Raw genomic sequence first — 27,485 nt, 5'->3', positions numbered from 1 at the left:
AGCTTGCTCTTTTTCCTTATATTTTCCAGGTGCAGAATTTGGCTATCAGGAGCCAGCAGACTTCAGCAGCTAATACACAACTCCAAGCTTCTACACCAAAGGCTACTTTGCCAGGGAATTCCCAGTCTTCAGTGCTACCCCAAGCTGCCCATGCTGGCCAGACCTTGACAGTAACACAAGCATCTTCTGGCAATGTAGGCCAGTCACTCAATCTCAGCCAAGGTGCAACAGGAAGTAATGGCATTTCTGGAGGTGTGGCCTCATCAGTAGGGAATCATGCTACCACTGGATTAAACCAGTCAACTTCATCTGGCCTGGCATCTAATTGCCAAAGGAAAGGCACTGGTGTGGTTCAGCCTTTACCAGTACCTTCTGCTCCCCAGGCAGTAACTGTGAGTCAAGGAAGTCAGACAGAGGCAGACAGTGTAGCAGCAAAGAAGGCTGAAGGTGATGGTAATGGGCAACAGACTGTGGGCATGAATCTGACCAGAACAGCTACACCAGCTCCAAGCCAAACTTTGATCAGTTCTGGTATGTTACATGTGATTGTTTTCTTTGTGGAAAGCCTGCCAATGCCTTCTTGAACCTTTTTGTATTCTTTGACAAGAATAAAATTCACTGTTTTTATAATTCCTACATGTCAAAGGAAAGATAGACTTCAATTAGGAGTAGCCAGTTGGTACTACTTACTATTGTATTGGATTAGATTGGAGGAAAAGCTCCATGGTTCTTGTTCCTGGTAAAGAGAGCTGTGTTTTGTCACACTGTCTTTATTAGTGACTGAGATACTGAACAGTTGTTTTCTGCAAGGATGAGAAATAAATCTAACACTAGAGCAACTTCTCCTTCTATACCAGTGATATCAAGGATTGGACATACACAATTCCTTTACAATAAGCAATGTTTCTCAATCTTGGCAACTTTAAGATGTGTGGACCTCATCATATGGCTGGCTAAAGAATTCTGAGAGTTGAAGTCCACCCACCTTAAAGTTGCCAAGGTTGAGAAATACTGTCATAGAGAAAAAAATGGTCCAAGAGTTTTTGCCTGCTTGATGGAAAGGGCTAATCTTTGATTTGTGAATGTCTTTCTTCATCAATATTAAGAAGAGAACAGAAGGAAAAGGTTCAAGATACTGTGCATGAATCACCTTTTGCAGTTAGATGAGTGGGTACAATTAAATGGTTTTTAATTTGCTAAGCTTTCTTGGCTTCTCCTTTTCTTCATCTTCCGTAATTGTTATCTTTTAGGGTGTGGGTATCTGACTTCATTTTCTTACATTACATTAAAGTATTTAGTGATGATGCTAAACCTTTTCCTTGCTGTTTACAGCCACGTATACCCAAATCCAGCCTCATTCACTGATCCAGCAACAGCAGCAAATTCACCTCCAGAAGCAAGTGGTGATCCAGCAACAAATTGCTATCCATCACCAGCAGCCATTCCAGCATCGTCAGTCCCAACTCTTACACACTGCTACACACCTCCAGCTGGCCCAGCAGCAGCAAGCTCCACCTGTGGCCCAACAGCAGCAGGGGCCAACACAGGTTCCACAGCAGGCCCCATCTCTTCATGGCCAACAGCAAGCCCAAACTCTTGTTGTCCAGCCCATGTTGCAGTCACAACCTCAGCCAGTGCAGGTCCAGCAGGACAGTCATTGCCAGACAGTCACTAAGACCCCTATCCCTATTCAATCAAAGTCTCTCATAGCCCCTTTGAAACCCCCACAAATTGGTGCTGCCAAAATGTCAGCCTCCCAGCAGCCCCCACCTCATATACCAGTACAGCTGGTAGGAAATCGCCAGCAAGGTTCAGCTCAGGCTCAGGCATTAGGTCTTCCTCAGATGAACACAGCTGTGCAGCCCCCCAGGGGTATGCCAGCTGTAGTGCAGCCAGTATCCCAAACCCTTATACCATCCTCATTAGCACAGATCTCTTCCTCTTCTTCATCTTCTTCAGTATCGTCATCTCCACCACCACCTTCTCTACAAGAAACCCTTCCTCCGGTCACTGCTGGAGCCAATGTGGCACAAGTACAGGGCACAGCACAGGTGAAGAGCACTACTTCATCTCCAATCCTTACTCAAGCAGCAGCCACAGCATATTATGTACAGCCGGTCCAGTTATCAGTAAGTGGCCCCTTGCCAGTGTAGTAAGAAACAGTTGGAGGGGAACAGGTATGATGGGCTAACTTTCCTACATCAAACTAGTCTGTTATTGATAAAAATTTCATTTTGCATCTGAGGTCTTTATAACACTTAGTCTGGGGTAGGCATGGCTGGCTCAGGAATTCTGGGAGTTGTAGTCCACGAGTCATAAAAGAGCCAAGGTTGCCTACCCCTGACTTAGTCAAATAAGGTGATGTTTAAATTGATTTCCTTAGCTTTCTAGATAGGTGAGACAGAAATTGTTGGTTTCTTTTGAGGGAAGGTACAGTTGAAAGAGATAGATAATCTCTATTGTCTGTGGTTCTTTCCATGCAGCCTTGATTTGATGGCTGGAATCTTGGATTTTAATAATACATAAAATAGATTGCAAAATATCTTCACTAAAATATATGTAACATTTCAAAACGTTCCTCCTATACAGAGCAAGCCCCAGGCTTTGGCAGTCAAACGCAAGGCAGAATCTGAAGAGGAGAGAGAGGATTCTAGTACACCATCTTTCCAGGCTGTCAGATCCTCTCCTATGGCTGAGACCCCCAAAATCACAGAAGATAAGGCTGGCTTTGGAGGTGAGGAGAGCAGAGCTACATTTTTCACTGTTCTTTTAATGGTTCACATATAAGGATTCTGTGCCTATGCATTAGTCTATTTGGAATGTTCTGAACTACAGGATTTCTGTTGAGATTCCTCCCATTCTCAATAATATACATAAAGACAGAACTCCTACTTTTCAGACTTCAAGCTCAAAGAGACGTTCGCATTCAGAATGCTTGACTTCTGGGTATGCAAGAAACCACTGGACCTAGATCACTATGAGAGAAGGCAAAGAATAGGATCTCAAATCTGAATCTGGCACTGAGTTTGCCAATCCTGCCACTTCAGTTATGATAGAGAGATTGTTCCTATCCTGCAGTTGCTGCCTCTGTTAACATTCCCATTATTGATTGCATAGAAACCCATCTGTGGCTGAGAGTCAGCTCATTGATTTTTGTTTCATGAGGGAAAAATTGAGAGTATATGCTCCCTGAGTACAGAGATACATTTGTGCATGATGCCCACCAAGTGACTCAGATTTTCTGTGGGTTTAATTGTTTTTGTGATGTTCTCTTTGGATTTGATGCACGAAGATACTATAGTACAAGCATGTTCAGCATCAACATTTTTCATCATTATTTCTCTCACCATCCATTCATTTGGATTATAACTACATATTTTACCCTTATCCATTGCAGGCTTCTCATCCCGCAGTTTTACTATAATAGCTTAATATCACCATGGGATATTAATGGCCATTGCTAATCATTCCTATCAGGCAAGAGTAAATATTTGAGGTGTCCATAAAATGGAAAAAAAAGTTTTATTTCATTCCCCCTTCTTCTCCAAAAAAGTTACATTCTGGAACTTCTGCCAGATCAGAACCTTCTGAAAAGTCACAGTTTGGCTTGAGAGATGGTTGAACTCATGGGTCCAGACATCTGCCAATAACATCTGGCTTGCAATATTTTATTGAATTATTGCTTCATTTTATTCCTGAGGATAGTTTCAGAAATTCCTATTTCATTTTAAGCATTCACAATATTTCAAAGTTGGGGAATCTTTTAAGTTTAGAAACAAATTCCAAAAAAACAGCATCTTTTATTATCCCACGTGAATTAGTTTATTGGCAAACATCAAGATATGACCAAGCGAGCTACTGTCAGAAGCCATTTCAATCCACATCTTAAGAAAGCAGAACTCTTGGAGACAAGGTTGTCCAAGCAGGAACCTTTACTAAGAAATAGAAGATAGCGGGCATAATAGACAGGATCTGAGAAATCCTTTCACAGATTGATATTTTTAAATGCCCCCAAGCAAGCCCCACCCCACAGTTCATTCATTCAGTTCTGGATCAGCCAAGTTCCAGGTTTACCTCTTCCTCGTGGGAAGAGGAGAGACATAGGTCCATTCGTAGCAGGATTATTTCCACCCGCTCACATTCCATCTGGAGAAACAAACCAGATTCCGGAGGGTTTCATTCCTCCCCCTTCCATCCCATTTCTTAGTTGCCCATAAGATGAGAGGGAAAATGCCTAGTGAAAGAGTAATTGATCTTATTGTGATGGATAGCAGGGAGGTGGAATAAACAAAAAGTTACATTTGAGGAAGGAAGTGAAAGCAATAAAAACCCATGATTGTTCCCTCTCCTCCTTGGGAATGGCAGAGTTGGGGGGAGGGGGAAAGGTGAGAGTTGGGTTACCACAGAAAAGATAGTTGCAAATGAAATATAAATGGATTCTGACAGCTACTGTCTTTCTTGATGACCATTTTGAATATGATGTTTAGCTGTTCTCAAGGAAATCCTATCATTTTCGTACTTGAGCCTAGTTCACCCTGCACCTCCTAGGATACATGGTGTCAGCAACTCCTGTCAGATGCTTTGTTCAGGGTCTTTCAAACATGATTTTTTAAGTTGGTTCCTATTCCCTCCTCTGCTTCATTTTTAAATGGGAGATCTTTACCTCTCTGCTTTGTTAGATGGACATGAAAACCTTCAGAAGGGAACTTCTTTTACCAGCCCCAAACAATCTACTGGAGAGGTCCAGTAGTGGGCTGCGGTATGCCAGCAACCAGTCGGCACAAACAAGCAAAGCCCCATCCGCAGGCAGCACAGAAATCCACACAACCTCTGGACCACAGAAAAACTTCTCTCCATGGAACCGGTCCCTGGTGCTCAAAAGGTTGGGGACCTCTGGTCTACTGTGTTGATCATCTGCATCTCTTACACCAAGAGGCAGATTCTCATGCCCAGTAGATAGGGAGGAAAAGCTCTGCTATCTGCTATCTACAAGAGTTTGTAGGCATTCAAACAGTTTGTTTAGAGAGCATATTGTTCGGGTGATTATGAACAATTTTGTAATAGCTTGTTTAAACAAATGGGTGGAATAATGTCACCTTTGCTTCAGTTTCAATTATGAGAAAGGAGCATAGCCAGGTATACAATGTTCATGAAATAGTTTGGGACAACATTCTTGAATCCCTAGACATTTAATGTGAATGATGAGCTATAAATAAATTCTTCAGTCACTAACTAGGAAGGGAATGTCAGTCACAGATCTGTGATCCTGAAATTTTCTTATGTGTTTATGACATTTCCTTTGGTTGTTCAGAAAAGAGCCAAGGTTCTTCAGGAAAGTCCTGACTGCATTCCAATGAAGTTTTAGTTGTAGCCTTCATAAGCATACTTTACTCTTTTCTTCCATTTGGGTAGGAACAGTGTCCTGTTTCCTGTTCAGTCTGACCTACACTCAATATGTGCTCTATTGATGTGACAACCCTAAAATTTTGCAGAGTGCAAAATGAAATAAATCTCATTTCTTCCATTTGCTCACAAAGTTATTCCTTAGTTTTGCCCAAGTTTCTCACATTTTAGATTTTCTGTTGTGGCTCAAATCAAACAGCTTTCATTTTATTTTTTAAAGGTGCACTTTGCTGTGATATCTTCAGTTTTGAATTGTTGCATCCAGTTGAGAGCTTTGAAAAATTTTGTAAAACTCGGCCTGTTGTCCTTTTCTCTGTCTTTGAGTTTGTCATTTGTTTTACCCATTTTGGTAAAAAACTTTGAAGCTAGAACTGCCTGCCCTCTCAAATGGAAGTCACCTTTTTGGATGACTATTATATGAGTAAGGCATCTCATAAATTCTGGGTTTGGATGGATTTTTTCAACCTACCATATAAACACAGTATTTCTTTTATCTCCACTTTTTAGTTGAAAAAGTACTTAATTCTCTTTGCAATCTTCTCAGATTCCCAAATCATCTTGGAAAGGCTCAAGCACATACAGTGTCTCTGGTGGTGGTCTAACTTTTTTATACTGTCTACTGGTGGGAAAACCAGCATTTATTTGTCTCCTGCTCTGGACTTTGGAAAGGCAGTCTCATTTTTACTCAGTATCTTGCAAACTGGGTGGTTCAGGTGGTTCTCAACGTATGACCACAATTGAGTCCAAAATTTCTGTTGCTTCAGTGAGATACAGTTGCAAGAAAAAGTTTGTGAACCCTTTGGGATTATGTGGAGTTTTGAATGAATTGGCCATAAAATGTGCTCTAAATGTCATGTAAGTCACAACAATAGAAAAACACAGTCTGCTTAAAATAATACTACACAAACATTAGCTGTTGTCATGTTTTAATTGAACATAACATGGAAACATTCACAGGGCAGGGTGGAAAAAGTATGTGAACCTTTGGACTTAATAACTGGTTGACCCTCCTTTGGTAGCAATAACCTCAACCAAACGTTTCCTGTAGTTGCAGATCAGACCTGCACAACGATCTGGAGTAATTTTGGACCACCCCTCTGCACAAAACTGTTTCAGTGTAGCAATATTCTTGGGATATCTGGTGTGAATCGCTCTCTTAAGGTCATGCCACAGTATTTCAATCGGGTTGAGGTCAGGACTCTGACTGGGTCACTCCAGAAGGCGTATTCTGTTCTGTTGAAGCCACTGTTTTGTTGAATTACTTGTATGCTTTGGGTCATTGTCCTGTTGCATCACCCATCCTCTGCGGAGCTTCAGTTGGCGGACAGATGGTCGTACGTTTTCCTGCAAAATGTCCTGATAAACTCTGGAATTCATTTTCCCATCAATGACAACAATCCGTCCAGGCCCTGAGGAAGCAAAGCACCCGCAAACCATGATGCTCTCTCCGCCATATTTTACAGTGGGGATGAGGTTTTGATGTTGGTGTGCTGTGCCTTTTTGTCTCCACATATTGTGTTGTGTGTTTTTCCCAAACAACTCAATTTTGGTTTCATCTGTCCACAGTATATTTTGCCAGTAGTGCTGTGGAACATCCAGGTGCTCTTTTGCAAACTTCAAACGTGCTGCAATATATTTTTTTGAACAGCAATGGCTTCCTCCGTGGTGTCTTCCCATGTATTCCATTCTTGTTTAATGTTTTCCTTATTGTAGATGTGTCAACAAAAATGTTAGCATGTGCCAGAGATTTCTGTAGGTCTTTAGCTGACACTCTAGGATTCTTCTTTACCTCATTAAGTATTATGCGCTGTGCTCTTGCAGTCATTTTTACAGAACGACCACGCCTAGGGAGAGTAGCAACAGTGCTAAAATTTCTCCATTTGTAGACAGTCTGTCTTAGCGTGGACACATGAACATCAAGGCTTTTGGAGATACTTTTGTAACCCTTTCCAGCTTCATGCAAGTCAACAATTCTTGATCGTAGGTCTTCTGAGAGCTCTTTTCTGCGAGGCATGGTTCACATCAGACAGTGCTTCTTGAGATCAGTAAACCCAAAATAGGTGTGTGTTTTTAAAGGGCAGGACAGCTGTCAGCAACACATCCAATATCATCACACTGATTGGGGTCAAGGTTGGCTCACTCCTGGCTCCAATTAGCTCTTGGAGAAGTCATTAGGCTAGGGGTTCACATACTTTTTCCACCCTGCACTGTGAATGTTTCCATCTTATGTTCAATTAAAACATGACAACAGCTAATGTTTGTGTAGTATTATTTTAAGCAGACTGTGTTTTTATGTTGTGACTTACATGACATTTAGAGCGCATTTTATGGCCAATTCATGCAAAACTCCACGTAATCCCAAAGGGTTCACATACTTTTTCTTGCAACTGTAGTTGTAAAATGAATTTTGCCTCATTTTCCAACCTTTCTCGTCACAGTTGTTAAGTGAATCACTGCAGTTGTTAAGTTAGTAACATGGTTGTTAAGTGAATCTGACTTCCCCATTGATTGTGCTTGTCAGAAGATTGCAAATGGGAATCACGTGATGCTGGGACACTGCAACTGTTATAAATATGAGCCAATTGCCAAGCACCTGAATTTTGATCATGTAACCATGGGGATATTCCAAGGGTCATAAGTGTGAAAAGCAGTCGTAAATCACTTTTTTCAGTGTTGTTTTAACTTTGAATGGTCACTAAACAAATTGTTGTAAGTCAAGGAGTACTTGTAGCTTTAATCATGCCATGTTATGATTTAGTCAAGTACTTGCATCCTATTTCACAATAACAGGTATAGATTCAGCTTTCCAGTTTCATCTGATATTTGGATCTTCACCTCATCAGGTTGTGGAGTTTGGCAGAGCTGTCCTATTCCTTAGTATTGTCCTTACTCCATACCCAACCCCAAATATGTTAGCTTGTTTTTTTAATTGGGTTGTGCATCAATCCAGATATAGTGCAAAAATGTGATCTAAGCATGTATGGTCATGTACTTTTGTAGCATTGATATTCCACATTTTTGGGGGGACTTGTGCATCTGAGCTACTTGATCTTGGGGGAAAAAGTTGACTTAAAAGAGACCTGACAGGTATAATGTACAGACACATTCTAAATAATCTTTCCCCTTTGAATCCAGGTAGCTAGATATTACTTACCAGTTTGTGTAAGTCATAAAAACAGTAAAGAATTGTGTATTTACTAATAACTGGGTGAGTTACCATCTAAATTCACACATTCCACCCATCTGACACACTTGAGTTCACTTTGATTTCAGGATGCTGTTAGGCCCTTCAGAATGTATAAAAGACTACAGAGAAATAGAAAATATGAAGCAACCATTAGTAAACCATCAACATTACCCAGGAATACCAGATAACATTGCCCTGTTTTGAGTCTTATTGGTATAAGAGGGAAGGAAGGGGAAACACAGTCAGGTTTTCAAGATTTTATTATAGGCTAAGTAGAGTTTTAGTATTTGCCAAAATGGCGGCAGTGTAGGAAGCAATATCAGATCACGGGGAGAGAAGTTACTAAACTAAATAGGAAGGAACAAGGAGAGGGGGGGAAAGGAGCAGAAATGTAGATAAGGAAAATAGAAAGGATAAAGGAAAAGAAGAAATTGGGGTAAGGAGGAAATCACCAGCAAAATAGCAGTGTAGCGAATGGAGTTGGAGGCAGACAGCAACAGAGAATGAGAGATCCAGCTCAGGAGCCCAACTAAGCAGCCCAACACTGGAAATGAGGCAACTGAGAGCAGCGAACCAGCAGCTGAACAGCAGACAAGAAGGGAGGCGGTTGGAGGCGGCAAACTGAGAGATCAACACACAAACACACACACACACACACACACACACACACACACACACACACACACACACCGTTTACTACTAGTGTTCTGTACCAGCCTGCTACCGGCCCTGCAACAAAAGCAGGGACAACCCCTTTACAAACGGCAAGAGGCTGGAATAAAGCCTGCCAAATTTATTCACATAAAACAAGAGCAAGACAAGACACTAACCATAAAACACGAGCTAAGAAGCAGGAACAATCCAAGCGGTTGCCTTCAGCAAACCAGCCCTCTCACACATTCCCCTTATATAGAGTTCAGGGCGTGGCTTCTCTGTGCCTCCTTCCGAGGAGCCCCATTGCCTTCCTCTGTTTACTCCTAATTGACTGCCTCCTGCGTCGGGCGTCCTTGAACAGGGCCAGCTGTGGGTCATCTTCATCCATGCTGTCAGGCTCACACAGCTGGGTCTCCACCAGGTGGGAGGGGCCTGGCTGGGTGCTCTGCGGAGCCTCAAAGCCATCATCAGCAAGTTCTTCAATACCCCCCTCCTCCTCCTCCTCTGAGTCATCTGACCCAACTGCCGAACCCACAGGCTGACCCTGAATCACAACACTATCCCGCACCGCAGGGCCTTTCCCCTGGGGCTGCCGATCCGGATGCGGTCGGGATGGGAATTGTTCATGAAAAGCGGTCACCAACGCAGGGGCATGAACGGCGGTCGCGTCTTCCCAGGTGAAGTCCTCTGGTCCACAACCTTTCCATTCAATCAGGTACTGGAAACGACCTTTCAGCCAACGGGAATCCCTGATGCTGGCAACCTCGTACTCTGGGGTGCTGCCTCCATCACGAGGTCCTGATGGGGTTAGGTTCCGCTCGGCGGAGTGGACAGGCCGGTTGCTCGGGGACCAACAGAGACCGATGAAAGACTGGGTGCACGCGCAGGGAACGTGGCAGAGTTAAGCAATAGGCGACCGGATTGATGACAGCCTCGACTGGGAACGGTCCTAAATATCGGTGATCTAACTTTCTCACCAGCCGTGTTGACGGTAGGTTCCCGGTGGACAACCAGACCCGATCTCCCACCGATAGTGGAGGCGTATCCCGTCTTGACCGATCAGCAAACCTTTTGTAATCGGCCTTGGCCTTCTCTAACTGACGTTGCACCAATCAATGGATTGCCTGTAACTCTGCCATGAAGTCGTTCGCTGCCGGCTCCGGTGAGTCCACGGGAGAAAGGGGGAAAAACCGGGGGTGATATCCCACATTGGCCAAGAACGGTGTCATCTGTGTGGAGGTGTGCTGCGAATTGTTAAATGCAAACTCAGCTATGGCCAGATAGTCCACCCAATTGTTTTGCTGCAGATTGACGTAGCAGCGCAGATATTGTTCCAGGATACCGATGACCTTCTCAGTTCCCCCGTCAGTTTGAGGATGATGCGCGGATGAGAGGCAAATCTTGATATCCAACGCATGCACCAACTCCTGCCAGAAGCGGGCTGTAAACTGGGGCCCCCTATCAGAGACGACTCTATCAGGGAGGCCGTGCAGCCGAAACACCTGCTGAATGAACATACGACTAGTGGCGCGGGATGACGGTAAGCCGTGACAGGGGATGAAGTGCACCATCTTGGTCAGCATGTCCACCACCACATACACTGTCGTAAAACCAGAGGATGGGGGTAAATCCATCAGAAAGTCCATGGACACAGCCCCCCAGGGTCTTTTGGGTGTCGGCAAGGGCTGCAGTAATCCAGGCGGGGCCCCTGTCACTGACTTACCCTGCCTGCATGGGATGCAGGAAATGACATAGGACTGGACGTTGTGTCGGACTCGGGGCCACCAGAAGGTACGGGAGACCAGGTTCAGGGTCTTGAACAGGCTGAAATGCCCCGCCACCGGGTTATCGTGACACTGGCTGAGGATGAGTCCCCTGAGTGGCCCTCCCGGAACGTAGAACCGGTCACAATAATACAAGAGTCCATCCGTAACCGTCCAGGGAGAATCTGGCCCCACCTCCTCCTTCCGCTGAGCCACCCACACCTCCTGCTGCTGTACCTCCCGGATCCGAGCCCGTATATCAACTGGCTCCTGCACCGCAGCAAAAGACTCGACGGGGATCACTGTCCTGGGCAGAAGCTTGTCTTCCACTCGGGAATATTCGGGCTTCCTGGACAGAGCATCCGCTCTTTGATTGTGCCCGCTAGGTATGTACCGAACCTGGAAGTCAAACCTCGCAAAGAAAAGAGACCACCGGATCTGGCGTTGGTTCAAATTCCGAGCGGTCTGCAGGCTTTCCAAATTCTTATGGTCCGTCCGGACCTCGATTTGATGCCGCACTCCCTCCAGATGATGCCTCCAGGCCTCGAACGCCACTTTGATGGCCAGCAGCTCCTTCTCCCAGATTTTATAATTGCGCTCCGAAGGGTTCAGTTTTCGTGAATGGTACGCGCAAGGGAAGACGGTACCGCTGGGCATCGTTGCCTGGAGTAACACCACCCCAATGGCAATGTCGGAGGTGTCCGCCTCCACGACAAACGGCCGTTGCGGGTCAGGATGCTTCAAGATGGGCTCCTTCATGAAGGCTTCCTTCAAAGTCTGGAAAGCCCGTTGTTCTGGAGCGTTCCACTGGAACCGAGTCTTCTTCTGCAGGAGCCGGGTGAGGGGGGCTGTCAAGGTAGCAAACCCAGGGATGAAAGTTCGGTAATAGTTGGCGAACCCAAGAAGTCGCTGAACATCATTCACGCGACGCGGGGGTTGCCAACTCTGCAAAGACTCAACCTTACTCGGCTCCATGGCGATGCCCTCAGGAGAAATGCGGTGACCCAGGAAATCGATGGTCACCCGGTAGAACTGGCACTTCTCCAACTTGGCAAACAGCCGATGTTCTCGGAGTCGCTGCAGGACCTGATGGAGATGCTGATGGTGCACCTCACGCGACGGGGAGTAGATCAGGATGTCATCCAAGTAGATCACGACAAACTGATCCAACAAATCCCGGAAAATGTCATTCATGAAATGCTGAAACACGGCGGGGGCATTGGTCAGGCCAAACGGCATCACCGTGTACTCAAAATGTCCATAGCGAGTACCAAACGCCGTCTTCCACTCATCACCCAGCCGAACCCTGACGAGGTTGTAAGCTCCACGCAGGTCCAGTTTCGTGAAGATCTTAGCCTCCCGGAGTCGGTCCAAGAGTTTGGGGATGAGGGGCAGCGGGCAACGATTACGCACCGTGATGGCGTTGAGTTTCCTATAATCGCAGCAAAGCCGTAATTCGCCCGACTTCTTTTTGACGGAGCACGGGTGCAGACACTGGCGAGGACGAGGGCCGGATGAAACCGCGAGCCAAATTCTTCTCCAGAAAGTCCCGCAATGCAGCCAACTCGGGGTCTGACATGGAGTACAAATGCCCCACTGGGAGAGGCGCATCAGGGACTAAATCAATGGGGCAGTCATAGGGCCTGTGCGGGGGTAATTGATCCGCCTCTGTCTCGCTGAACACATCAGCAAGGTCGGACAGTTCGGGAGGCAAGGAAACCCCTGGGGAACCCTCCACCTGGCCGGCACAGATATGGCGGGAGTGGTCCACGCACTGCAAGCTTGGGAAGGTGACCAAGTTCTGTGACCAATAGATCTGTGGGTCATGCACCCGGAGCCACGCCAGTCCCAAGACCACGGGGAAATGCAGATCTGAGGTGATATAGAACTGGATGGCCTCCATATGGGAACTGATGGCCATACATAATGGTTGTGTGGCGGCCGTAATTGGCCCAGACAGGAGCACTCGACCATCGATAGTCTCCACTAACATGGGCGGATCCACCGGGCACTGGGGAACAGCCCATTTGGCCACAAATGCTGAGTCCATAAAATTTGTGGTGGCCCCAGAGTCAATTAAGGCATGGACTGGAATCCCCTCTGTCTTGCCAGGAAGGATCAGACGTGCCTCCAAAATCAGATGCCGTGGAGGTCCACAGGCAGCATCGGAAAGACGTCGCTCACTGTTGTTGTGGGACGCCCGATCTATCACACCGTCTAGATCGGGCTCGGGGCATTTCCCGACAGAAAAGTAGGGGACTTTCTCGGGGCAGGCTCGGTCACTGATGCCCGCTGTTGCTTCTTTGGGCAAAAAGCAGCCAAATGCCCAGGGTCCCCACAGTAAAAACACAACCCCCCCGATCATCGTCTGTTCATTTGAGTCACCGATAGACGAGACCTGGCGGCACCCAGCTCCATTGGCTCCTCCCTTTGAACTGGGGGCTCACACACAACAGGGGCGGCAGGGGTCTGTAGGGTGGCACGGTGACTCCTTTGCTGCTGCAACCGAGCATCGATCCGCAGGCAGAGATGGATCAGCCCATTCAGGTCTGAGGGAATATCCACACGGGCCAGCTCATCTAACATCTCCTCTGACAATCCATCCTGGAAGGCATCCACAAGCGCAGCCTCATTCCAGGCGGAATCCTGGCTAAGCAGCCGAAAATCGCTGATATAGCCCTGTAGGGGACGTTGACCCTGCCTCAGAGCTTTCAGGCGTCGAGTAGCAGTCTGCGTCTTAATAGGGTCCTCATACATCAGACGTATATGATCACAAAACCCCACAAAGTTGTCCAACAATGGGCTAGGTTGAGCCAGCAGAGGCGTGCCCCAACGAGCTGCATCACCCGAAAGAAGGCTTAACACAAACCCCACCTTATCCCGGTCAGTGGGGAAATCAGCTGCTCTCACGCTGATAAAGAGCTGGCATTGTCCCAGGAAAGCAGGAAACAGTTCTGGAGTGTCTGTAAATTTATCCAGCATCGCAACTTGGCATTTTCTCCTGGGTGGGGGTGATGGTGGGGGTGCAGCATGAACCTGAGCTTGCAGTTGAGCCACCTGAGCTGCCAGCAAAGTGAGTTGCTGGGTGAGCTGGGCATTCTCAGCACGTAGCTGCTCCATAATATTAGTAAGGGGTGGGAGGCTGAAGGCAAACTGTTCTGTACCAGCCTGCTACCGGCCCTGCAGCAAAAGCAGGGATGACCCCTTTGCAAACGGCAAGAGGCTGGAATAAAGCCTGCCATATTTATTCACATAAAACAAGAGCAAGACAAGACACCAACCATAAAACACGAGCTAGGAAGCAGGAACAATCCAAGCGGTTGCCTTCAGCAAACCAGCCCTCCCACACATTCCCCTTATATAGAGTTCAGGGCGTGGCTTCTCTGTGCCTCCTTCCGAGGAGCCCCATTGCCTTCCTCTGTTTACTCCTAATTGACTGCCTCCTGCGTCGGGTGTCCTTGAACAGGGCCAGCTGTGGGTCATCTTCACTCACGCTGTCAGGCTTACACAGCTGGGTCTCCACCAGGTGGGAGGGGCCTGGCTGGGGGCTCTGCGGAGCCTCAAAGCCATCATCAGCAAGTTCTTCAACATCCCCCTCCTCCTCCTCCTCCTCCTCCTCTGAGTCATCCGACCCAACTGCCGAACCCACAGGCTGACCCTGAATCACAACAACTAGCCTGGCAGCCTCTCTGGCAGAGGACAAAGAGCCTGGAGCAACCATCCAACAAAGGAAAATTGGTGTTGCCAGAATCTGTGGAGGGGATAAACGCAGCATCAACAGCAGAGATGGGCAGCTGAGCAGAGCAGACCTGACAGTGAAGCTGAGCCAGCCAGAAAGCTGAACAGCAGGCCTTACCAGAGTAGAGACAAGGCCGAAAAAACCCGAGCACCGAAAAACAGAATGGAGCTGGCAGAGAAAACAAGAGGCCAAAGCAGCAAACAAGGGAAGTGAAGGCATTAAGTTTGAGGTCCAATAGGAAGGGAGGGAAGATCCCAGTAGAGAATAAGAATAAGTACTGACCAGAAAATAAAAGATAAATAAATGTGCAAATGATAAGGACAAGAGTGGAACATTAGAAGTCAAGGAAAAATAGGATTAATAAAGAGGGAAAATTTAAATAATAAGGTCGGGAGGAATTGGAGCTCAAAAACTCTTTTAAAAATGGAAGAAAAGGATAACTGAAATTAATATAATAGTAAGAAAGTTAAATAAATAACAAGGTAGAGAAACAAGCACAAACATGCATAAAAAGGATAGGGGGGAAAAGGCACATTACCTAGAACAAAGAAGGTAGAAATATGGTTAACAGCAAAGCACATCCACCAACCAAAAATGAGAGATTTTCAAACAACAAATTCATGGAATAGGTGACTGGTACTATTGTGGTATGCAATACCACAATACATGTTCTATGCATGTGCTTATGCCCAAGGAACACCCATATTATACAAGTATTAAATGTAAACTATATGAACTACTAGAGGAAAAAGTAAGGAACTTAGAGGCAACTCTAGCCAAACTCCAACCTGCACAAGAAAGCTATACCCATACCGAACCAAATGTTGAACAAATAACTCCCAGAGGATTTGACCCTATTGATAAACCCTTAGAGGAAGACAAATGGAGGTATGTCACACATAGAAGGAAATACAATAATCAAAGAAAGAAGCAGCAGACATCTAACAAAGCCCTACTGCCCAATCTAACCCAACCAGAAGCAGCCCCATTAAAACTGAGCAATCGATTTCTCCCCCTAGATGGAAATACACAGACCCACAACCTTCCCCCCAAAGAAAACATGCAGACACCTAGCAAAGAAACATTACCAAATATCCCTAAAAAGTCACATCAACAAACACACCTGAGATAAATAGAAAAGCACACCAGACTACACACACACCCCAAAAAGGAGGCCAAGTGTTGGTAATAGGAGATTCTATTCTCAAAGCAACAGAACCAGCCATCTGCAGACCGGACATACAATCCCGAGAAGTATGTTGTCTCCCTGGAGCAAAAATCAAAGATGTGGCTGAGAACTTAACCAAAATAATTAGGCCTACAGATTACTACCCTTTCCCCTCCTTCAGATTGGGATGAATGACACAACAAAGAATCTGAGTACAATATTGAGAGATTATAAGCAACTAGGACCCCTTCATGGATTACTGCTTTGTGGTGAAGGGGCTTGCATAATTCAATGAAGCTATGAGCTATGCCGTGCAGGGCCACCCAAGACGGACAGGTCATAGCAGAGAGTTCTGGCAAAACGTGATCCACTGGAGAAGGAAATGACAAACCACTCTAGTATCTTTGCCATGAAAACCCTATGGACAGTACCAAAAGGCAAAACGATATGACACTGGAAGATGAGCCCCTCAGGTCGGAAGGTGTCCAGTATGCTACTGGGGAAGAGCAAAGGGCTAGTACTAGTAGCGCCAGAAAGAATGAAGTGACTGGGCCAAAGCCGAAGGGACGCTCAGCTGTGGGTGTATCTGGTGGTGAAAGGAAAGTCTGATGCTGTAAAGATTTTTTCTCCATAGGAACCTGGAATGTAAGATCCATGAATCAAGGAAAGCTGGATGTGGTCAAACAAGAGATGACAAGACTGAACATCGACATCTTAGGTATCAGCGAACTAAAATGGACAGGAATGGGTGAATTTAATTCAGATGCCCATCAGGTATACTACTGCAGGCAAGAATCCCTCAGAAGAAATGGAGTAGCCTTTATAGTCAATAAAAGAGTAGGGAAAAGCAATACTGGGATACAATCCCCAAAATGACAGAATGATCTCAGTTCGAATCCAAGGCAAACCATTCAGTATCACAGTAGTCCAAGTCTATGCCCCAACCACTGGTGCTGAAGAGGATGAAATTGACCGGTTCTGTGAAGCCCTACAGCACTTTATAGAACTAACACCAAAAAATGATGTCCTTATCATCATGGGGGATAGGAATGCTAAAGTAGGAAGCCAAAAGATAACCGGAATAACAGGCAAGTTTGGCCTTGTAGTACAAAATGAAGCAGGGCACAGGCTGATAGAATTTTGTCAAGAGAATACGATGGTCATAGCAAACACTCTTTTCCAACAACCCAAGAGACAGCTCTACACATGGACATCACCAGACGGTCAACACAGAAATCAGATTGACTATGTGTTCTGCAGCCAAAGATGGAGAAGCTCTATACAGTCAGTAAAAACAAGACCAGGAGCTGACTGTGGGTCAGACCATGAGCTTCTCATTGCAAAGTTTAGGCTTAAACTGAAGAAAGTAGGAGAAAGCACTAGGCCAGTCAGGTATGAATTAAATCATATCCCTGTTGAATATACAGTAGAGGTGACAAATAGATTGAAGGAATTAGATCTGATAGATAGAGTGCCTGAAGAACTATGGACAGAGGTTCGCAACATTGTACAAGAGGTAGCAACTAAAACCATCCCAAAGAAAAAGAAATGCAAGAAAGCAAAATGGCTGTCTGAGGAAGCTTTGCAAATAGCTGAGGAAAGGAGGGAAGCAAAAGGCAAGGGAGAAAAAGATACGCCCAATTGAATGCAGAATTCCAGAGAATAGCTAGAAAAGATAAAAATGCCTTCTTAAATGAACAGTGCAAAGAAATAGAAGAAAACAATAGAATGGGGAGGACCAGAGATCTCTTCAAGAAAAATGGGCATGATAAAGGACCAAAATGGCAGGGACCTAACAGAGGCAGAAGAGATTAAGAAGAGGTGGCAAAATTACACAGAAGAACTATACAAGAATGAGCTTAACGTTCCTGATAACCACAATGAGGTGGTCACTGACCTCGAGCCAGACTCCTAGAATGTGAAGTGAAGTAGGCCTTAGAAAAGCTGAGCAACAACACAGCTAGTGGAGGTGACAGTATTCCAGCTGAGCTATTCAAAATCTTAAAAGACGATGCAGTAAAAGTGCTACACTCAATTTGCCAGCAAATTTGGAAAACTCAACAGTGGCCACAGGATTGGAAAAGATCAGTTTACATTCCAATTCCAAAGAAAGGCAGTACCAAAGAATGTTCAAACCATTGAACTCATTTCACATGCTAGTAAAGTTATGCTTAAAATCCTACAAGCTAGACTCCAGCAGTATGTGGATCAAGAACTACCAGAAGTACAGGCAGGATTTCGAAGAGGCAGAGGAACCAGAGATCAAATTGCCAACATACGCTGGATCATGGAGAAAACTAGGGAGTTCCAGAAAAACATCTACTTCTGCTTAATGACTATGCTAAAGCCTTTGATTGTGTGGATCACAACAAACTGTGGCAAGTTCTTAAAGAAATGGGAATACCAGACCATCTTATTTGTCTCTTGAGAAACCTATATGCAGGTCAAGAAGCAACAGTGAGAACTGGACATGGAACCACTGATTGGTTCAAAATTGGGAAAGGAGTCCAGCAAGGATTTATACTTTCGCCCTGCCTATTTAACTTATATGCAGAGCACATCATGACAAAGGCAGGGCTAGATGAATCAAAAGTTGGAATCAAGATTACTGGGAGAAATATAAACAACCTAAGGTATGCAGATGATACCACTCTAATGGAAGAAAGTGAAGAAGAACTAAAGAGCCTCTTGTGGCGGGTGAAGAAGGAGAGTGCAAAGGTTGGGTTGAAAGTTAACATTAAGAAAACCAAGATCATGGCATCCGGCCCTCTCAATTCCTGGCAAATAGATGGGGAAGAAATGGAGGTAGTGACAGATTTTATTTTCCTGGGCTCCAAGATCACCGCAGATGGGGACTGCAGCCAAGAAATTAAAAGACGCTTGCTCCTGAGGAGGAAAGCCATGGCAAATCTAGACAGCACACTAAAAAATAGAGACATCACCCTGCCAACAAAAGTGCGTATAGTCAAGGCTATGGTCTTCCCAGTTGCAATGTATGGCAGTGAAAGTTGGACCATAAGAAAGGCTGAGCGCCAAAGAATTGAGGCCTTTGAACTCTGGTGATGGAGAAGACTCCTGCGAGTCCCTTGGACTGCAAGGCAATCAAACCGGTCACTCCTAGAGGAGATCAACCCTGACTGCTCTTTAGAAGGCCAGATCCTGAAGTTGAAAGTCAAATACTTTGGCCACCTAATGAGAAGGAAGGACTCACTGGAGAAGAGCCTAATGCTGAGAAAGATTGAGGGCAAGAGAAGAAGGGGACGACAGAGAATGAGGTGGCTGGATGGAATCATTGAAGCAGTAGGCATGAGCTTAAATGGACTCCAGAAGATGGTAAAGGACAGGAAGGCCTGGAGGAACGTTGTCCATGGGGTCGCGATGGGTCGAACATGACTTTACAGCTAACAACAACAAGCAACTAGGCAATAACATCAAACCAAACAATGAGGTAGGGAGTGATGAGAAAAAAAGAAAAACTCAAACAATTAGGAGATGCAGGAAACGGACAGGCATAAAAGTCTTAAATGCTTATATACGAATGCTCAAAGCTTGGGTAACAAACAGGGTGAACTAGAAGCAATAGTACACGAGGGCAGGTATGACATAGTTGGCATTATAGAAAGTTGGTGGGATGAAACCCACGACTGGAATGTACTGGTGGATGGGTACAAATTATTCAAAAGAAACAGTTCTACAAAAAGAGGAGGGGGAGTTACACTATATGTAAGAGAACACTACATCTACAGAAATGCACATGATCAACAATAAAATCCCTCCAGAATATATAGGGAAAAAAGGGAAAAAAGTCGCATTGCTATAGGTGTATATTACAGGCCACCCAAGCAATCAGAAGAATTAGATGAACTCTTTGCCAACCAGTTAACAAACATACATAGGAAGCATACCACAGTAATAATGGGAGACTTCAACTATCCAGATATCAACTGTGAGACAAACTCTGCAGAAAGTGGGAGATCAAACATATTCCTAACCAACCTAGCTGACAACTTTGTCATCCCAAAGTTGGGGGAGGGAACTAAAAGTAAAGCTATACTGGACCTAATTCTTATTAATAAAGAAGTGATAGAGAGACTTGAAGTTGCCAGAACCTTGGGTGAAATTGACTATGTCATATTGGAATTCAATATAATACAAACACAAGGAACAGAAAATAATTCAACTGGTGTCTTAAACTTCAAAAGAGCTGATTTTAACAAACCGTGAGAGAGCCTATGAAAGATTCCATGGATGAAAATCCTAAAGTGGAAAAAAAAACAAGAAGTCTGGAAAAACTCTGAAAAATATGGTCATAAAAGCTCAGTCCAGCACAATACCACTGAAAAAGAAAAACAAGAAATTCAAGAAGAAACCAGCATGGCTGCACAAAGCTCTCTCTGACAAACTAAAAGACAAAAAGGACAAGTACAAAAAATGGAAAGAGGGACACATAACTAAGGCTGATTATCAGCAGACAGCCAGAACAGGCAAAGATGAATTGAGGAAAACAAAGTCTCAGAATGAACAAAGACTTTCAACAGAAATCAAGGATAATAAAAATGTTTCTTTCAACATATTAATAACAAGGAAAAAAACAAGGAAACTGTAGGTCTACTAAACAGAGAAGATGGCAAGGAAGTAACAGGCAGTAGGGGAAAAGCAGAGCTGCTTAACTCATTCTTTGCATCAATCTTCACACAAAAAGAAATTATAGCCCAACATGTTAAAAAAAACTACTGCAAAAAACAAACTAGTAACAAAAATTAAAATAAGAAAATGGTAAGAGAACACCTATCCAACCTTGATGAATATAAATCACCGGGACTCAACAGATTACATCCCAGAGTTCTGAAGGAGCTGGCAGATGTTATCTCAGAACCATTGCACTATATCTTTAAAAAATCCTGGAGTGCCAGGGAAGTACCTGAGGATTGGAAAAGGGCTGATGTGGTTCCCATTTTCAAGAAGGGGGGAAAAAGCAGACCCAGGAAACTACAGTTCATTCAGCCTAACATTAGTACCTGGGAAGATCCTGGAAAGGATAATCAAGTAACAGATCTGCGAGCAACTAGAAGCAAACAAAGTTACAACTAGTAGCTAGCACGGGTTTGTTAAAAACAGATCATGTCAAACCAATCTTATTTCATTCTTTGATGAAATGGTTAAATTAGTAGACCAACAAAATGCTCTCGACATAGTATATTTAGATTTCAGTGAAGCATTTAACAAAGTAGACCACAACCTACTGCTTGATAAGCTAGAAAAAGGTGGAATGGACAGCAGCACCTCCATATGGATTTGTAGCTGGCTGACAAACCGTACTCAACGAGTGGTTTGTCAATGGTACAACATCCACATGGATAGGACAGGATAAGATAGGACAGAACAGAACAGAACACAGCTGGAAGGGATCTTGGAGGTCCTCTAAGCAGTGACCGAGCACCCACGATTTCTGAAGGCAAACTGTTCCACTGTTCCTCACTGTTAGGAATTTTCTCCCTAATTCCAGGTTGCTTGTCTCTTTGCTCAGTTTCCAACCATTGTTGCTTGTCCTGCCATCTGGTGCTTTGAAGAATAATTTGACCCCCTCTTCTCTAGGGCAGCCTCTCAAATACTGGAATACTGCTATCATATCAGAAGTAAGCAGTCATGTACTATAAGGTTCCATCCTAGGCCCAGTACTCTTCAGTATCTTCATCAATGACTTAGATGAGGGAATAGAAGGGGAACTCATCAGATTTGCAGATGACACTAACCTGGCAGGAAGTTTGCCCCAGAAGACAAACTCAGATTCCAAAAAGATCTTGGCACACTTCAACAATGGGTCTGATCCAACCAAATGAATTTTAATGTGGAGAAAAGCAAGATTTTACATTTAGGCAAGAAAAATCAAAGGTATAAGTACAGATTGGCGAGACCTGGTTCAAAAACAGTGACTGTGAGAGGGACCTTGGAATCCTAGTGCAAGGCTTTTCAACCAGTGGTACATATACTACCTGTGGTACATTGGCACCTGGCAGGTGATACATGACCATTCTAGAGAAATGGTAGTGGGGAAGGGGAATCAGCTGAACTGGCAGCAGCACTGCACAAGCCTGAGCGAAAGACGGCTGGAGCTGCAGGGCTGTCAGGACTCACCAGGATCAGTGCCACTTTCCAGTTGATCTGGGCTATCAGGGCTCAGCATAAGCTTCAGGATCAGTGTCGGGCTCCAGCTGATCGGCGCTTCGGGGCTCAGCGGAAGCGCCAGGATCAGTGCTGCTTTCCAGTTGATCGGCACTTCTTTGGGGCTGTCAGGGCTCAGCAGAAGCTCCAGGATCAGCGCTGATCCTGGCACTTCTGCTAAGCCCTGAAGAAACGCCGATCAGCTGGAGCCCTGCCCCTACTCCGCAGAGGGAAGATCCACATCATCCCCAGTCTGGCAGGGGTCTTCTTGCTGCACTGTTGCAGACAAAGGGGGGCTCCAGTGAGGAAGTGGTGGAGGAAGAGGATTTAAGCAAGCTTAGCAACTGGAGTGGGGATCCCCCCCAAAAAACAAACATGCTTTGTGGGTAACCTCCCAGCACGACAGAAGTGACCAAAACCTGCTACATCCACCCAGCAGACAGGGAGGGGGAATAAAAACAAAACACACACACCCCAGCTGCCAATCCTCAACAGAAATGCTAACAACAAAAACCTAGGACAGGAGGAAGAGCGCGGCCAGGCGGGCAGGCAGGTGTCTTGCTCGGCTGTGGCTTGAGGGGTGGGGTTAGGTGACAGCTTCACCCCCCCCCCAATGCTGCTCTGTCACAAAAGCAGGATGAAAACTCCAAAAAATGACAAGGGAAAAAGGTTAAAATAGAAGAGTGTCTCATGATGCCTTGCTTCTCCACTACCTTCTAGCAATTTAAATATGCAAAGACCATAAAAGAAAAAAACTTGGCTTTCTTTCATTGTAATTCAGAACACAGGAACGGGATGTTTGGGGGGGGGTTGTTTCAAAGGAAGGGAAATGAGAGATTTGAGTCGGTGGGGGGGGTGCAGCTTGGTGATGGTGCATGGCTTCTGGTGTTCAGGGGGGGTGGTCTTTTTAAAAGCAAAACAAGGCAAAAAATAAAAATCCCCCACCCCACCCTCAAAAGCTGGATGTGGATGTGATCTTTTTTTTTTCTTGTTCAGAAGAGACACTTCTGTTTTAACCCTTTTTCCTGGTGGTTTTTTGGAGTTTTCATCCTGCTTTCGTGAGAGGGCAGCTTTGGGGGGGGGATTGAAGCTGTCCCCTTTCCCCCTCCCAAGCCACCAGCTAAGCAAGACGCCACCTGCCTGCGCTCTTCCCCCTGTCCGAGGTTTTTGTTGTTTCCCATTAAAAGTGTGGTAAGTAGTCCTCAACCTACAACCACAATTGAGTCCAAAATTTATGTTGCTAAGTGAGAAATTTGTTAAATGAGTTCTGCTTGAGCAGGGGGCTGGAGTAGAAGACCTCCAACATCCCTTCAAGCTTCTATTCCTATTCCTATTCTATTCTATTCCTATTCCTGTTCCTATTCCTATTCCTATTATGTCTGTTTCTTGATTTTGCTTACCTGAAAGAACTGACAAAACTGAGTGAAATGATAAGTGCAATATTGACAGTGGGTGCCTATCTGTTTGAATAGGTATGTAGGCACAAACCCATATGTGTGAATTCATATAAGACATCAGATAACTATAGAGGTAATCACACATTTTTTCTAGTTGGGGATTGCATTTGTACATGAATAGAATCTTAATGATGCTATATCAAGAACTATAGTAAAGCCTCTGAATCTTGGGAAATGATTAGGATTAAGCTTTATTTCCACGTATGATTTTGTCCCCTCCATGGCTCATAATTGTACTGTTCTCTCTGGTCCTCAATCAGCATGTAATTTCCTATGAGTAGAAACTGAACCCCCTAGGAAGAAATTGTCATGAGCAGTAATTGCCTTGCTACATCATCCCAACTGGTATTAAATCTCAAATTCTTCAAGGGGATTAAATACTGATAAATAAATACAATCATGCTGACGTCATCATGTCTGAATTTTCAAAGGTCTTAAGACTATGCCTGAGAACCCTGGAGGACCAGCAAACTAGTGAGGTGGCTCCATTATTATTAACATCACCTATTACTGTTTTTAGCTTTGTTTTATAGTTTTCAATGTTTCAATTTTTTATTTCAATCAAATAACATGATAACTAAATAAATAAATATATGCAGGTTTAACCGTGTATGCAACTCCAACACGGGATTATATTTAACAATGAATACATGGATTTAATTTTATAAAACATCCTTTTTGTTAAATATGTAGCAGGTTTAAATTTTAGTTTGTAATGGTGTTTCTGTTTTAGAGAAGTCTGACTCTTTCACCAGTGGTACTCTAAAGGCATCCCCAAGTGACCCCAACTCTGCAAATCCAACAATTGCTTCTGTTCCTACACTGGCTGTGTTGTCACGTCAGACTGGAGATTCCAAACCTCCACAAGCCATTGTCAAGCCTCAGATCCTTACACATATCATAGAGGGCTTTGTCATTCAAGAAGGGGCAGAGCCTTTCCCGGTAAGAAGACTGTTAGCATTTTGATCCCTTTTGTCATTCTATGGGCTAATACAAATCTCAGAATTAGGAGGAATATATATGAAAATATTTGATAGGAGGCAATGAGTAGATGAAAATGATGAATGGTTATTATTTTTTGCATTACGGGTCAAGTATTATTTGCTAGTGCAGCTCAATGGTAGTATTTACAGTGACAACATCTATTGATGTTCCAGTTTGGACCTGTGACATTTTTAGCCTAACAAACATAATCAACTACAAACATTAAATCTTATGACCCCCCAAACCATTATAATTGCCCTCTATAAAATCCTGTTGTGGTGAATTAATTTGATATAAAACTTAAAAAACTGAACAGAAAAAAGAATTAGATTAGGGCATGGGAGTAGTTTTAATATCAGTACCAAATATTTCAGTAGGATCTTAAATTATGTCTTATTCAATGCCAAAAAATATTTCAGATTTGTTGGACTTTGCATTTATATAGAAAAGATTACATAAATATAATACATTTATAATATATAAATTACCATGCTATTGGGGTTGCAGTGAGATTAATGGTTCTTATAGCAATAGTACTTAGACTTATATACAATTTCATAGTACTTTGTAGCACTCTCTGAGTGGTTTCCAGAGTCAGTATATTGCCCCTAACAATCTGGATCCTCATTTTATCTACCTCAGAAGGATGGAAGGATGAGTCAACCTTGAGCTGGTCAGGATTGAATTCCTGGCAGTGAGCAGAATTAGGCTATAATACTGTATTCTAATCACTGCGCCACCTCATGTCTTATAAATACATATGTGTAAACACACACACACACACACACACACACACACAGAGAGAGAGAGAGAGAGAGAGAGAGAGAGAGAGAGAGAGAGAGAGAGAGAGATAAAATACACACACAAATACATATAAATACATATTTCTTCTTTGTCCTGTAATTATTCCATTGAGGAGGTAGTTACTACATGTAAGAACTTTTGAGACAAGACTTGATATGTTCAGATTCTTTTGAACTATATTTCTACTGCATAGGATTTGATATGTTCAGATTCTTTTGAACTATATTTCTACTGCATAGGATTTGATATGTTCAGATTCTTTTGAACTATATTTCTACTGCATAGAGGTAGACATCTGAAAACAGTAGAATTTTTGTTTCCTATTTATGGTAAAAAGATGTATTCTTTAGTATTGCAAAGAAATATGGCCTCAGTTCCTTAGTGGTCTTCAAAGTTAATGTTATGAGCATTTATTGACATAGATTATAATGAACGATTATAATGAAATCCAGCTACCATTCATTGAAATGTTTATATAGAATGATTATATATGTGCATTCTTTATCCTATTTCCTGTTCTAAAATTGTATTATATTTTCTTTTCTCTTTGTTTTTGTACTCAAATCAATTAAAGCAAACATTTTTTTAAAAAAAATGGGTCAATGTAACATAACCAAGGAATATATTCTTCCTTGCTTTTCTGTACCTGCCAGAATGAGCTCCCTGTAGACTTAGCTGATGCTACCAAAGCCAGAGGAAAAAATGCAGTAATCCTAAAGGCCCTAATGAGGCATGTAAAAGGTGAATGTTGTTGATGAAACTAATGCAAGTTTTTTTCTCCCTCTTCTCTTGAATGCAGGTGGGCTACTCTCAGTTCCTTAAAGACTTTGAAAAGCCTCTTCAAGGGGCCATTCCTTCTAGGCAGCCTGACAACCAGCCCAGCAACTCTCCTGGAGAAGAAAGTTTAACAGTTGGTAAGCGTTTGCTGAGAACTAAGAGTAGATAGAAATAAAACTTGCATCATGGTTATGGTGAGATATTTTCTTCCTACTACTAGTAAATACTTTTCAAATATTTTGTCCATTTTTCTATTTTTTTTAAAGCAAAAAGAGGCTGAGTGCCAATTTACTCTTAGGAATTGATGTGGTCTTCCTTGAAGAATTACCCATATTGTTAGCATTACATTCAGTGTCAAGGTTTAATGTTTACCCAATATAAAAACTATGAGGCTTTGAGACTTTCTTAAGGGAGAGATTCATGCTTTAAATAAATGTTTAATGTATTCTTTCTGTGGAACAGTAGAATTTTTTTCTCAAATAGATTTTAGGTTTATATCCTGTTTTTGCTAATTAACAAATTAGCATCTCTCTTTTCCTCAGATCAAGACAAGAAAGGAAACTTGCTGAAATGTGAGTTCTGTGGCAAATATGGCCCTGCCAGTCAGTTCCGTGGTTCCAAGAGGTTCTGTTCTGTAACATGTGCAAAGAGGTAGTGAAAATTGAATCTTCTTCTTGAAATTTATGACTCCTAAACAAGTAATTTTGAGCGTGAATGGCTAGATACATAGAAAAAAAGCTTTTTTTATTTCTAAATAACAAAAAATCGTATTTATGTCTCGTAATAGGTATAACGTGAGCTGCAGCCACCAACTACGTCTGCAAAGGAAAAAAATAAAAGAGCTCCAAGAAGCAAACTATGCTCGTCGTCGACGTGGACCGCGGCGCAACAGCTCTGAGATTGCTCGAGCCAAAATCCAGGGCAAGCGTCACCAGGTGAGGATATAGAACCATTCCTTTTTTCTACCATGTTTAGGATAGGTGGAATTAATGTGTGCTTCTCTGTTTTTCTGCCATGGTCCTGGGAGGCATTTTCAAACAGGGACATCTAGAAATGAATCAAGGTTGGGACCATGTGGTATGAGGACAGAGCTTAATGAAGTTTATGGCACAGTGAAAATGGCTCTATCTTCCACTTTTTCTCAGAAACATTGCTTTAGTTGCTGTGAGAAATGAAGAGAAGCTATCAGGTTTGCCTACCACCTTATTTCCCTGCAGGACAACAGTGTGCCTAGCTACCTGAAGGGACAGAAAAGACAGGGAATCTTCTAGACCTAGTTTGCCAAATAGATGGTAATTGTAGCCTGGGGCCAACAAGAAAGGGTAGCATTGTACTTAGTGCATATTTTGTGATCCATATCATAAGCATCTTGTGAATAGGCGAACCA

General features: G+C 43.7%; 1 protein-coding gene and 1 long non-coding RNA gene across 3 annotated transcripts in view; one reads left to right on the top strand and one right to left on the bottom strand.

Annotated features, from left to right (window-relative positions):
- The window catches only part of LOC310635498, an 838,887-nt gene that overhangs the window by 361,421 nt on the left and 449,981 nt on the right, over positions 1-27,485 (bottom strand). The gene's annotated exons all lie outside the window — the stretch shown is intronic.
- Positions 1-27,485, top strand: part of PHC1 (polyhomeotic homolog 1) — a 153,188-nt gene that overhangs the window by 96,837 nt on the left and 28,866 nt on the right. For both annotated transcript variants that reach the window (XM_083354459.1, XM_083354458.1), the window contains exons 7-13: positions 30-531; positions 1,333-2,129; positions 2,590-2,734; positions 24,267-24,475; positions 26,121-26,235; positions 26,641-26,749; positions 26,886-27,033. In XM_083354459.1, coding sequence (XP_083210585.1) covers positions 30-531; positions 1,333-2,129; positions 2,590-2,734; positions 24,267-24,475; positions 26,121-26,235; positions 26,641-26,749; positions 26,886-27,033 — 2,025 coding nt within the window. The remainder of the gene's footprint in view (positions 1-29; positions 532-1,332; positions 2,130-2,589; positions 2,735-24,266; positions 24,476-26,120; positions 26,236-26,640; positions 26,750-26,885; positions 27,034-27,485) is intronic.

This window comes from Vipera ursinii (assembly GCF_947247035.1).
Source record: "Vipera ursinii genome assembly, chromosome: 2".
NCBI lineage: Eukaryota > Metazoa > Chordata > Lepidosauria > Squamata > Viperidae > Vipera > Vipera ursinii.
The sequence above is the reverse complement of the archived record's forward strand: the minus strand, read 5'-3'. Positions and strand labels throughout refer to the sequence as shown.